The sequence below is a fragment of the Periplaneta americana genome, chromosome 1 (assembly GCF_040183065.1).
Source record: "Periplaneta americana isolate PAMFEO1 chromosome 1, P.americana_PAMFEO1_priV1, whole genome shotgun sequence".
NCBI lineage: Eukaryota > Metazoa > Arthropoda > Insecta > Blattodea > Blattidae > Periplaneta > Periplaneta americana.
Genome location: NC_091117.1, coordinates 190,800,989 through 190,815,574, shown reverse-complemented (window position 1 = coordinate 190,815,574; position 14,586 = coordinate 190,800,989). Strand labels below are relative to the sequence as shown.

At 35.7% G+C, this 14,586-nt stretch overlaps 1 protein-coding gene across 1 annotated transcript; it reads left to right on the top strand.

Moving 5' to 3' along the window:
* Positions 1-2,031: 2,031 nt before the first annotated feature.
* Positions 2,032-13,466, top strand: LOC138705817 (uncharacterized). Its single transcript, XM_069834485.1, has 2 exons — positions 2,032-3,813; positions 8,736-13,466. The coding sequence occupies exons 1-2, from the start codon at positions 3,099-3,101 to the stop codon at positions 9,062-9,064; spliced, it is 1,044 nt and encodes a 347-aa protein (XP_069690586.1). The 5' UTR covers positions 2,032-3,098; the 3' UTR covers positions 9,065-13,466.
* The last annotated feature ends 1,120 nt before the right edge of the window (positions 13,467-14,586 follow it).

The following is a 14,586-nucleotide window of genomic DNA, read 5'->3' as shown; positions in this document are numbered from 1 at the left end:
TTGTAATGTGAGAAATACTTATGTATTTTTTTCCAAGCGAGCAGATGTTCCGTAAGTTGTCAATAAATTATCGAAAAAGGTTTGTGGAAACTGACTTGTGTCACTTTTCCCAAGCATTGCAGAATTTGTCTTATACAAGTCCTCACCTATTTTCTATCCACTCTGCCAATGAAATATTTTGCTCTTTTCTTAGTGAGAAATCTTATAATAGCGAAATTATTTTCTGGTAGCTTAACGTATCATTCATTGTCGTGTAAGAGACCTCATATTCTTCCGAAGTTTTTCTAATGCTTTATTTCCCTAATTTTAAAGCTTCCTCCATATTACAAAGACACACTGAGTTGCAATTGCACTTTCTTGTTGGTCCTAGCTTCTTTGCATGTAGTCGGCCTGGGTAGCGTAGTCGGTATAGCGCTGGCCTTCTGTGCTCGAGGTTGCGGTTTCGATCCCGACCCAGGTCGATGGCATTTAAGTGTGTTAAAGTGCAACAGGCTCATGTCAGTAGATTTATTGGCAAGTAAAAGAGCTCCTGCGGGTCAAAATTCCGGCACACCGGCGACGCTGATATAACCTCTGCAGTTGCGAGCGTCGTTAAATAAACCATAATTAAATAATTCTTTGCATATACCCACATTTTGAATTCAACATAGGGAACGTAACGAAAATTAAAGGAGCGTAACTTAGTAACAACATTAACTTAATCCCAATAATAAAATTAATTACCACAATTCTTCCTTGTATACGCCTGTGATCGGAACCTTACAAAACAACAGCACTATATTAAAAAGAGTATAAAATAAAAAAGAAAATAGTTTTATCTCTAATACTCAACACTAACCCGTAAGGGACTCCTATGAAATTAAATATTGTTACTTACTCTATTAACAAGTACGAAGTGAACTACAGTAGAAGTTTTGTACAATAATTTTCTAACACAAAAATGTAGCACACCTCGGAATCCTTCTCGCTGCTGAACACAATAAGTTAAGCATGATTTAAATATCGAGTGATGCTATTATCTTTCTTAAAAACATGAGTCTCAGCAATGCTCTCATATTACCAGTGATATCTGTGTACCGTTCTTTGTTCCAAAAACATAACTGATTGCTTTCACAACACAATATCGGATTCACCCTGTTTCACGGTACCTTTAGGCTCCCAATATTTATTAGGTACCGTAACCCATAGCAATTATCATGTTCATAACAAGCTATAGATAGCGGGAACAATCTGTACTCTTGACGTATTTCACAGCTACGTCACAACTCCATATCTAGCAGGATTGCCTGAACTGAAAGCGTTCGACTTGACTTAGCTTATCTGATACATGTTGGTCCTTCCCGGTGGAAGGCAAAGTTTGTTTTTGCATGATCATATTTTTAGCTGTATTTACAGCTATTGTTGTTACGCCTTGAAAGTTAGAATTCCCACACAGAAACTCGTTGCTAGGGAAACCATTCTTCCTAACATAAAACTATACTGAAACAGACCCATTACAGTGCAGTTTCGCAAAGTTTTGGAATAGTATTGCTCTAAATTTTCAATGCAAAATATATTGCGTTTGCAATTTAAAGAAATATGATCTTGCAAAAAATTTTGTACAGTACACGTTTGTTAAGTGTATTACAAAATCTCGAAAATTGAGCTCTACTCGTTTTTCAAATTTTTCCTCGATTTTGTAAAAAGCACTTCCCAACCTTGTATCATAATATATTTTTCCATATTTGTTGTTAGAATTGAAAAAAAAAATATATGTAGCTACATAGTACAGTAATAGCACAGTCTAGTATATACAGTCACGAAGCTCAATACGTAATGAATATGCATCCATAGATAGTTGCTAAACACTAGGATCGCTACTATCGCCTCATTACAGACAATGCGAAATAGTACCGGCACAGTCTATTGTTCCTAGCAACCTCACAACTCAAGCTTCGTGACTATATACTAGACTGTGGTAATAATTTTAGCTCTAAAAGATAAAAATTAATTTCATGTAATCTATGTATTCCAGTTAACGGCAACAAATGAAGAGACGAAGTGAGCAAGAACATGTGTCAATATTTTACATCATCATCAGCAACAACATGCATTAGGCCGCTGACATATTCTATCTTAATAATTCAAGACACAAATTGATCATTTCAGCGTTTTTGGGACGGCCGATAATGCCATACATTTTATATACTTCTTAATCTAATGATAATAATAAATGCGCAATTAAAAGTAATTGGCTCGTATTGTCTTGCATTTTAAGAGTTTAACCTCAAGTAAACTTGAAATAAAATTCGTTGCATTATATTAATATATTTACAAATAAAGTCAAATATTCGCGCAATAATGTTTGAGCAGTTTATTTTACCTTTTATTTTACGACTATTTGAAGTGTTTTGGTTTACTCTGCGTCCGCGAGAAATAAAATGAATTATAAGGCATTCCGAAGTCTATGATCGTGAAATATTTTAATTGCGGAAAACTGCGGAGAGCACAAGTGATGATAAATTCCAGCACACTATTTCTCGGATACCAATGTAAATTATCACCGTTGCTAGGAACTAAAATTCCCTATTCACTCTTAAATACAGTATACGAGAATAAATTATACTTCGTATTATAACAGTTTAATAATACGTTCAGAAAAGTTGATTATAACAAAAAGCTAACACACCTTCGTAATGTCAATGTCCTCGTAGCATTGATCAGCGAAGCAAATCAAAACATGGCAATTGACACGAAAGAAAAAACAAAACGGTAAATAAGGATAAAACATAGACTAACGGTTGCGAAATATCATAAAGTCGTTTAACTCCGAATGCTCTGCAGTTACTAAGCAAATTCAACAAGCGGTGGAACAGAAGAACATCGTCGAGCGTATGAGCGGAAGTCAGTTAAGTTTCTTAAAGCTTATGATATTTTTTGACCACATAATGACGGAAAGGTTACGAAAATAAAAGACTGAGAGTTGCGTCAGCAGCAAGATGGTCTCGTAGAGAACAAGTTCCTGGAGACCAGTTACAAATAAGCTCGACGCGGAACGGTATCACATTTGGTTATACGCGGTCAAGCAATCGAGACACAAGAAGGCTAATGCCACTACAATGACAGCTAGAAGAAAGAGCAAGGCGTTATGTGTCACCGCGTTCTTTGTGTGTCTTGTGGCTGTTGTGACAAGTGACGAAGAGAGAGAACTAGATTCTAGCACAAAAATGGAAAATTATATACAAGAAGAAACCGGTGGAAGTGAAGAAGTAGGGCACCACGTCAATGCACATGCGTCAAAAAATGTTAATTTATCTGAAAACTCTGTTCTTAAAAATGTGAATTCTTTCGAAACTGAAGACCCAGATAAAACAGAAAATCAAACAGAAACAGAGAAAACAAATGAGGCAACGGATGACAATTCATGGAGCTTTTGGGACGCCCTGTACGAGCATGTAGGTGTCGTTCTAAGCGAGTGCATCCGTCTGGAAGACGAGGACGATGAATCCAGCCCGACTGTGTACACTGGAGAGAAGAGGCTACTCAACTGCTTGAAGAACTCGGCGAGGAGAGATTTCGAGGCTGTATTGAAGGGCAACGTATCGAAGGTTTCGGTGCTTCCTGGGCGGCTGGAGCTGGAGTGGCGTTCAGACAGGCAGGGACGCTCGCGTGCTCAGGACGCTCTGGACGTCCTCACTGATTGGGACGGCCTGAGTCGCCGGCTGAGTCTACGCGTCAAGATCATTCCCGGCTTGTTCCTCAAGATGTGGCGTCGCGAGGATGGCTTCCAGGTGGGAGTGCAGTTGGACGAGAGCGATGTAGAGCGTCTCGAAGGTAAGTTGTCAGTTCTATGCTTACTTTAGGCTCTCATTCCACTAAATTTCTCGTACAATCTATTCTATTAATGCCGTCACGTTTTTAAGTTGTGTTTACATTCAGTACTTCATCCCTCTCCCACCAAGGGGGCCATAATAGGATAAATCAATCCAATCTTTTTCCTTTTAATAGCTTTTAACTTTAATCAGCCTCCACTGAGAGCGCTAATATCGTTTCTTACCAACATTTCTTCACTGAATTTAGACTCCTGGAAATGGAGAATTATGGCTGGAGACGTTTTTTGCGTGTGTCCTAGAGTATAGTGCCCAGTTTGTGAGCATGTTGCTAGCGCATCTGAGAATGCTACCACTTCCTTTACACGTCACATCAGCCATTTGTCAGACACAGTTGTCAGACTGACTGCTGCAAAGGTAAAACACTCGTACTTAACGCTCCCATTACTTATTTCACACGCCAAAAATGGTGACGCGGACTGTAACATGCGTGATCTTGGTTTAAGTTGTCAGTCCTGGAAGTATATTTCAAACCTTTGAATTTTAAAAAACTTAAAACTGTTTAATGACACGTTAAAAGTGTTAAAATTTTTAAAAAAGGTTATGTACCTTAGACAGACGGCCCGTTTCGACGCCGGTTCTGCGTCATCTTCAGTGTCCTACGAACTACTACGTCTGTCTAAGATACATAACCTTTCTTAAAAATTTTAACACTTTTAACGTGTCGTTAAACAATTTTAAGTTTTTTGAATTTTAGTTACAGAATTCTTGTTTATGTCTGTTACATTGTAATGGCTGCCCTTATTAAATGCGAGGATCCCGATTGCGGAAATAAGGGAAATAGTGACCCCCCAAAATGTTTCTTTAAAATAGATAGTGAAAGGTGAGCTTTAATTTACAATACTCGTATACAGCAGTGTTATACATTTTTTTCCGTTGTTGGTACCTCTATAGCATCTATTTGATGCTTTATAGTTGTGCTAACAGATAGAGTTACTTGTCAACAATGTGACTCTGAAACGTGTGTTCAGGTTACTGCCCAGCGACAGTCCTGATGCATTTTTATACAGTATTTGTGATGGATTGGTTAATTAATATTAACCCGGCACACTCACAATCACGCTCACATTCATACAAATTTCCAGACTCTAGACACCCAAGGAATTCTTCTTCTTCAAGAAAATTTCACCGAGAGCCGAGCCCGGGAATCGAACTCGGGACCTCCTGATCTGTAAGCCAGCATGCTGACCAAATGTTATACATAAAACTAATTTGATATTCTGGTAGATTTTCCTAGCCACGTGCATCATTATAAATTATATGTTTCCTGAAACAGCAAACAGTTAATTGCAATAAAGATCTTTGTATTTTTGAGAACAAAATAAAATATCAAATAAATCGATGCATTCTAACACAACAAATTTGATTGGTCATATCTAAATCATTTCAAATTCCGCAGCCCATTTTCTACCTCTACCTTCTGGGATAACACGTTCTGAAAACGCTGATGTTATTGGTTCAAGGTTTCTTTAAAAAAACAAAGGAGGAAAATAATCAAATTGTAATAGAGATGGTTACATTTCAAACATTGATGCAACTATGAATATAACGGGTTAAGTGCAAAAAAGTCGTTTGAAATTCCCGCCATTTTTTGTGCATGTGGCGCTCCGCTCGTGGCTGCGAGAAGCTTTTTGACAGATTACACTTAATCCGGCTTATGAGCCCCTCTCTCCTATTATAGCCCTCTTGTACAGTATACAAGACAAAGAAATAGCCATTCCTGCGAGCATTGGCATGCCGCTTCGCTTCTAAAATGTTGTCATATGTCACAAACGAGTTCTAGTTTGTGCTGACGGCACCAAAACACAGTATTATATTATGTCATTGTAATGAAATAATGATTAGGCCTATGATCTAGTTATAAACTGAACAGCTGAGCCATCTAACAGACATATTGCAAAACATGAAACATGTCTATGTCTGATGGCGCATTTCTACAGATTTCTAACACCTTAACGTCAAAATACACCTGACAGTTTACACAAAAAACATGTGCCATGCAATTATTGTTTGGTTAATTTTGTGATTCTCTAATATTTATTGTATTGTATTATGCCTGTAAGTGTTCTTAGTTGGCGTGGTGTGTTTTAATTATTATTATAAACACTACGTAATAAAGTATTTATGTAATAATGAGAATGTAGTAATTCTAGCAATATAATATTGTTTGATTTTACAAGCAAAGTTATCATCGACACATACTACAAGTCAAGTTAATGATATAAATTATTGGCATGCCTAAAGACTTTACTGGTATGGTTTTACCTACTCAAGAAGACGTTCTTAAGTGTTACTTGTGGTTAAGACATGAACTTAAACAAGATTCAAGAAAGGAAAGAACCAGTTTCGGAAATATCCAATGCCTTAGCATTAAATTCAGAAAATTTTGGGAAAAAGCCTCAATACTGACACTTTCTGAACCTCGCATTAAATCTCTGATTCAGAAATATCACAGTAATTATATGCGCTTGATGAAGCAATCAAAATCAAAGTTGAAAAGTGATTTACATTCCAAGATGGAAGGAGAGTTGGAAGAAGAGCAGTTAGACTTTAGAAAGGGAAAAGGTACGAGAGATGCAATTCGACTGCTACGAATAATCGGTCTCAAAACTTGTCTTTGGTGGTAACGTGAACCACACGGTGGAGGTAAAAAATAATTTTAAAAAATCTGAAAAAAAAATTGTGATACATACAAAGAAAATTTGCGAAAACACTGAGAAAATTGTAAAATTCAGTTATTTGATATTTCTGCCTGCGAATGCGATATCTCTATCACTGCGTGCAAGTTTGAAAAGCTACGAAAATTACCCTTACAAGAAAACACTTTTCTCACAGACCAACGGACTCCAAGACAAATGTTTATCGGGAATGTTAATTTTGTAGGACATATTCATAGATATTCTTAGCGCGGGCTTCCGGTTAGCGATATGATATGATATGAATCCTATACAAGTAACCAGTCGATAGCCGGGGCTAGTTTAGCACGCTCGTAGCGCCGGTTAGGGAAATGTCTGTGCATAGCACCCGTAATGACTAAGAAATTGTCTTCACAAGAGGAAAGATACTGTATGGTACGCTGTGGGAATATATCAGAGCTCTTTTCAAAAAGTACAGAGACGCTAATACTAGTAGTCAGAAAGTACCCGAACCTCGGGTGGCAAAGCCGCACTCTGTAGGCAACATCTCTGTCACGTCAGTGTGGTATGTGCCTATCTCTCCAGGCGTATAGACTCAGTGTGCCAACCGATCAAAGAGGAAAATAATGTTTGAAGTATTCTTCGTGTCACCGAGAAGATTATATCATTTAAATATTAATTGTTTGCGCACCCCCACTAGGTTCACAAGAGGAAAGAAAAATTATAGATACTATATGGTACGCTGTGGTAATATATCAGAGCTTTTTTCAAAAAGTACAAAGACGCTAATACTAGTACAGTCAGAAAGTATCCGAACTTCGGGTGGCAACGCCGTGCTCTGTAGGCAACTTCTCTGCCTCGTCAGTGTGGTATGTGCCTATCCCTCCAGGCATATAGACGCAGTGTGCCGACCGAACAAAGAGGAAAATAATGTTTGACGTATTCTTCGTGTCACCAAGAAGATTGTATCATTTAAATATTAATTGTTTGCACATCCCACAAAGTTCCGTCGTACATATGGAAGACTTGGTATGAAATATTTTGACACTGTTAAAGAATCTGGCAAGATAGATCAAAGTCATCGGCTAAAACCTCTATTACAGCAACGCCATATTTGCAGGCGATTAGAATCATTAGGCCATAAGCAATAGTAATATGCGTTACAAGAGCGGTATGTTGAAGTTTTCATGTTCGAGGAAAAGTTTGAAAAAGCGAAACGTAGTTGAGCTTTTTTAATTTCCGAGAATTGAAAGAAAACATACCGCTCGTGTATCGTACATTATTTTGTGCGAAGATCGTTTATTACATACCGGTACCTGAAAGAGGAATTTCTAATTAGTTGCAATGAAATCTCCATCTTAGTTTCTGTTCAATGACGGCAAATTTGCAAAACAAAAATATCTATCTTCAACATTGTTGCTTTAAAATGTTTTCTGTGTTTACTATACTCCAGCAGGCTGTGATATACGTCTGCCTTTTTTTCCCCCAGTCTATAAATGCGAACTTAAAACAAACCGTAAGTTTATGTAATGATTTATTTTTTATTTTAATATTTTAACAATATTATTTATATAACATATTGCAGTAATAACATCGGCAAGTTTAATTTTGCCGGTCTTGTTGATTTTTTCACGGCTTCCTTAATGTTACTTGCATCACGAATGCAGTAACTTTAGTGGAGTTGTAGAGTTTACTTAATTTTTGCAAATTTTTAAAAACAATAATTAACAGTGCAGTTTAGGTGAAATTGCAGTGGTAAGTTTCCAATTTATAATTATTACTATATTGAACGTCTCTAAAAATAATAAGTTAAAAGCCTAAAGCAGTAAAATCAATGTTTCACTTAAGCGATAAGAAGAGGGAAATTGTTTTGTGTGTTAGGTTGGGAATACTGAATGTGGAATTTTAGACTTTCCGCGGATTGGTTTTGTGCGGAAACCAAGCAAATACGCACGATCTCGCACAAAATAAAATATAACATGATAATAATAATAATAATAATAATAATAATAATAATAATAATCATAATAATAATTCACCAATTAAGTATATAAGGAGAAAAAAATATTTTCGTTCGCCATAATGTCTACAGAAAATAGAAAATAGTCTGACGACTTAATTTTCATTGTTTGACACCAATCAGATTATATCATTTAAATATTAATTATTTGCGCACTCCACTAAGTTCCGTCGTACATGTGAAAGACTTTCAAATTCTTTACAATTGCAGGCCGTGGGGGAAATCGGAAAAAGCTGAAGAAACTCAAGAAGTTCCTGCCGCTGTTGCTGATTCCGGTGGCGCTACAGTTCGTTCTGCTACCCATGGTGCTCAGCGGTCTCAAGATGATGGCGACAAAGGCGCTGATGGCGGGCAAGCTGGCGCTGCTACTGGTGCTCTTCAACGCGGCGTACGGCGCGCTCGTGCCGCAGCACGACGAGTACAACACGCGCGTCGCGAACGACGCCTACGGATACGACGGCGGCGTCGAGTACGGCGCCTTCGTCAACAGACGCAATGAGCGCGACCGCCGGGACCTCGCGTACCGCGGCCACAGGTAGGCTCCACGCGTGTTCCGGCATTGATATCGCCTCACTCGTTTGGAACAATTTGCATTCGAAGTCTTACAAAAACATAAATTTTAGGCCCGTAGCACGCAGAGTTTTCGCCAGCGAGAAATGTGTTGCGAGAAAATTAAAAAATTGATAGCATGGATTCAAATGGACGTCCACACACTGGAAGAGATTCTCGCTCGAGGCAAAAACCTCGCGCGAGTTTCTCGCTGGAATCGGCAGCTCAGCGAATTTTCTTGACACATTTATCAAAGATGTTTGACATTTATACTCTTTATGACGATTGAATGTAGAAAAATGTATCACAGGTGACGATGAATTCTATTGTTTTTATTTGAAAATGAGGAAAGATGGCTGATAGTTGCAGTCAGAAACTTACCGAACTTGTACGATGTCACCCGTAGGCCTATTTATATGATACACGGGATGAAAACTATAAAAAAACGAAACTTAAAGAAGAAATTTGGAGATAAATATTAGATTATTTGAAAATAAATAGGGCTATATTCTATTTTGATGACATTTAATAGTATTAATTAAACATTTGAAATAATGTAGCTATGTCTTAACAGTTTACATAATTTTAATCAGAACATAGCAAAGAATCCTCTATCATATCATGAATATCAAAAAACTGAGGTCCATTCAATCTGAAATAACGCGTAACGTATCATCATTCAAATCGAAACCAGTGTCCAAAACTCGCCCTTATTTTCGTAAGATACAATGTTATTTTCAGATATTTCTGGCTTTAATCTTAGGCTACTTTTTTTTTTTTTTCATTAACAAAAAATGTTCATGTAACTCCATTTCCTCATCATCTGAATACTCAGATTCAACACAGCGTTCGTACGTAATTTGTAAAGTACGTCAATATACTTACAGGTTATATATTTAAGTACGACAATATACGTAAATACATAACCTATAATATTTCCCCCAACGAGTGATTACTATAATCAGAAAAATGCTTTCTGCATGAACGCAGTGCATAGATGATCATAGCGAGGTGTGATCTGTGATAGCGAGAACTCGCCAAGTGTGTAGAGGAGGCTCTTCGCCTCTTTCTCGCAACACATTTCTCGCTAGCGAAAACTCTTCAAGTGTGTTACGGGCTTTATTAACCTCTACAATATCACGACCACAAATAATGCGTTCATTGTAGTTGGCTTCCAGATTCGCTGTTCGCTATTTTGCCATTCAAGATACTTGACATTTTAACTTTCATCCAAGGTATAAGTGAAGAAAAATTTAAGAATTTAACGGATTAGTGCAGAAAAGTCGTTTGAAATTCCCACCATTTTTTGTGCATGCGGCGCTCCGCTCGTGGCTGCGAGAAGCTTTTTGACAGATTACACTTAATCCGGCTTATGAGTCCCTCTCTCCTATTATGCCCTCTTGTACAATGTACAAGGCACAGAAATAACCATTCCTGCGGGCAGTGCCGTCCTTTATATGAAATGATAATACCTGCCGTTTGTTTATGACATTTTTTCTTAAGGTATTCATTGGGAATTGCATTATATTATTCTTATTTTTGGAAATAATCATTCTCTGTGGCCTAAACATCGGTAGCTTAAAGGGACACACCATTAAAAATGACAACTTTTTTCCTAATACATTTTTTTTTCAAGTAAATTTTGAAAGCATTTTACTGTTTAAAGGACTAACAAAATCTAAATTTTGAACTCCAAAATGTTTCTCGTCTGTGATCTTTTATTTTTTTTATTTTCTTTTTAGAAATATTTTCAAACCCAAGTTTTTAATAGAAGATCTCAATTTTTAAAATTCCGTTTTTTGGGTACATCAACAAGATATAGAGAAACATTTCTATGAAATCATTTTATGAAGTATGTCAGTTATTAATTTCAATTATTTTTTTTAAACTTTGAATGTGTTATTTTTTTCTATAATTCATGAAAAAAATATTAATAAAATTAACTAACAGCATTTATTATAAAATAAATGCACCTCATAAACACTTGCAGTGAAAATTTCATCTAGATTGATTAATATTTGGCATAAAAAGTTGGTGTTGAATCAAGAAAAATAAACTTATGGAAAAATGGATTTGAAAGTAAAATGAATATTCATGTAACACACACCTATTAAAAATTCTCCTCCGCTACAACAATCTAGGAACTTCAGGGAGCCAACTTTAGAACAAAAAGTTACTGGATCTTTAATCAGAAATTTGTAAAAAAAAAAATTCTTTTATGGAAAATAATTTTGACAGCTCTTTAAATTCTACGCCCCCTCACAGCCTTAATTAAAAAAAATAACATATCTGTAATCAAAATTGAACTAAATCCGTCTGAGGTATGAAAATAGACATTCTAAAGACGTGAAATGGCCAATAAAAATTTTCTAGTGAAATCTCCCCTTAAAACACAAAATAATATGGTATGTCCCCTTTTTCTAACTTTCGGGAAATCATTAAAGAATTGTTTCCTGTAGCATACATCTTATAGAAATAGGTAATGCAGCAAGATGCGATACAATACAATACAATACAACGCAACACAACGTTTGTATAGAATGAAGATTTAGCCTCATAATATCATTATATCACCATTATCTCAATTTTTACCAGAAGTGGACATACAATATCTATTCTTTAAGCCATCGACATCTTAATCTTCTGATATTATTTGCATTAAACAGTGGAAAGTGTAAATGCATTCTAAAGATGATAGAGTCAAAGAGGTAACAGTATGAAAAAGTCTTCATACTTCTGCAAATCAAGCAAATATTAATCATGTAACTATTGACTATATCAAGAGAAACAAAGTTGTTAATTTCAGTGCGAAGTTAATTTAACAGTATTGCAATTTAATAATACGTTCTTGCCAAATAAACTAGTTGTACCTTGACATTAAATTAAGTGTAGCGATACGTGTGTGTGCTCTATAATACGTCTTATGTGTTAGTGTAATATCATATAAAGTGTGCTGAATGAATTGAAGAAGCTGCTTTTTTTGCGAGGAAATGAACACTGTTATCATAACAAGTTTTATTAAATTAAATGTATATAATGATGTACAAAACTGTTTCCTTTTAAAATATTACATTTTTGAAATAAACTTAATTTTAGATTGTGATCATGATAATATGCGAGGGAAATAATCATTTTTGTTATACCATTTTTCAATGGATTATATGTATATAAATATTGTATCATATACGGAGACTAAGAGAAAGGTAGAAAATAGGAAAGACTGGAGAATACTGGGTTTGCAGTGAAAGACCTGCCCTTGGGCATAAAACTATGAATGAATTAATATTGTACAAAACTCTTCCTTTTTAAAATATCACATTTCTTAAACAAACTTAATTTTAGATTGTATTCATAACTCTAACAAGGGAAGGATTTCGGCTCGAACAGGAATTTCGTATCCAAAATTTGTATACAGGCCCATCTTTACATCTCTGTAAAGCTTCCAAACGCATTCGTTTGTGTAATATGTGGTTTGTCTGTTAGAGCACTGTACAAGTTGAGGGTGGGGAGAGCACTGCACAAGTTAAGGGGATGGGACACCTCTCCCGTAAGCCTAGCCTAGCCTAGAAGCTAGTGCGAGTGGTAAAATGTCTAAAGCCCATTTAAGAACATTTTTCTCCAACGTTCTGTCAGAAAATATTGCAGCTAATCAAAAGTATATACTGTTATGTGAGTCACTGAATGCACACAAGGACGCAACCTTAATAAATGGATCATTCCAAGGCTAGGACATGGAATGTATGATCATTCCACCTAAAAAAACTAAATATTTCCAGCCTCTGACTATCTATTTCCTTAGACAATACAAAATATATGCTCGGAGGATAACAGATTACATAAGGACTCTTGCTGAGAATCCAGAACTTAACTTGGGAAATCGAGTGTTTATAATGAAAATGCACTCTGTTATTCATAACCAGTTGTCTGCTCCAGTATACCGCCCTATGCTTCAGTATTCCTGGCAGTCAGCTGGTTACGTGAATCCTGAACAATTCTCGGACTTCAAAAATTTAGTTCAGGTAGCGTTTGATTTTTCAGCACTGGAGTGTGGTTCAGAAGATTGTTCAGGTGTTGCTTCTGTGTGTTGTGCTTATTGCTCTGCTCCATGCTGTTTCATGCATTTTATAGAGAATCCTCGTGTACATTTTTAAAGAAGTGTATTGACCAATACCAACCAAACGGAGAGTTACACAAATGAACGCTTTTACGTTCTTCATCACCATTGTGAGGTAAGCGTCTGTACAAATTTTTAACCAAAAATTTCTGTTCGAGCCGAAACCCTTCCCTTGTAAGAGAGGAAATCACACTGTCCATTTTTTAATAAATTATATGTATATAAATATTTCACAAAACTGTCCCTTTTTATAATATTATATATATAATCTTAGACATTATGTATATATAACATGAAATTTCTGTGTTTTCTTTAAAACTGAAATAAAGTCCAAAATCAACTAAACATCACAATCCTTCACATCTCCTGCTAATGGTTTAGTCTCCTCCTGATATTGTTACATCAAATGTTTCAGACTAGGGATTTGGTGGACCAGAACCAGTGAACTTCAGATTCCTAAAGTGGTGTCTCCATTCTTTCAGAAGGCAGCATATTTCGAAAGTTTTGTATGAATCCTGCCATTGGTGAACCAGTTCTTGTCGCATGGAGCTGAGGACAGTGAATATTTAATATGCGAAAGGCAGTAGACTATAAAGACTATTCTGAACAAAGGCCTTTCTACCAAGTAAAGTGACTTACATGGTTTGCAAAGTCCCATACTGAAACCCGATACTCTGCCAAGTTAGTTAAGATTATAGATAAACTCTTTAAGGGTTTAGGTACAGCTTACAACAGTAAAATTTTGGAAAATTTCAACATTTTTTCCTCTATTACTGTATCTTGTACAATAATGAAAATTAGTATGTGTAAAACACTGTCCTTCTGCTATATGAAAAAATATTTTTACGATTTAAAAAAATATATATTTGCATTGTTTTTTTCAAAATTCAGTTCACTGTGCAGTGATGAAGCGTTTCCCACATAACTCAAAAACTATCCAACGTTCTGTGATTAAATATTTGTGTGTATTTATGCATGTCATATCTATAATATGATGCAAGATCACTTCTATACCTTTGATAGATTGTCTGACAAAAATAAATTCATTTTAAAAAAATGGTCAAATATCAATATTTTCTTCTAACACAAAATAAAAAAATATATTATTTATTAAGGAATGTAGTTGAAAGAGCATGATATTGTAAACATGAGTTTCAGCAATAAAATAAAAGAGAGAGAAAATGAAAAAGTTAAGAAGTTTATGGGTTATGAGGGAAACGCTTCAGCACTGCACAGTAAACTGCCACCATTTTGAATTTTGAAAAAAAAAAAATATATATATAATTTTTTTAAATCGTAAAAATATATTTTCATATAGCAGAGGGACATTGTTTTACACGTACCAATTTTCATTATTGTACAAGATAGTAATGGAGAAAAAGAATGTTAAATATTTCC

What these genes read in the sequence shown, in the direction of transcription:
- LOC138705817 (XM_069834485.1), top strand. Translation starts at nt 3,099, where the DNA reads ATGACAGCTAGAAGAAAGAGCAAGGCGTTATGTGTCACCGCGTTCTTT. An exon ending in CGATGTAGAGCGTCTCGAAG is followed by an intron (nt 3,814 to 8,735) that starts GTAAGTTGTCAG and finishes TTACAATTGCAG; the next exon opens with GCCGTGGGGGAAATCGGAAA.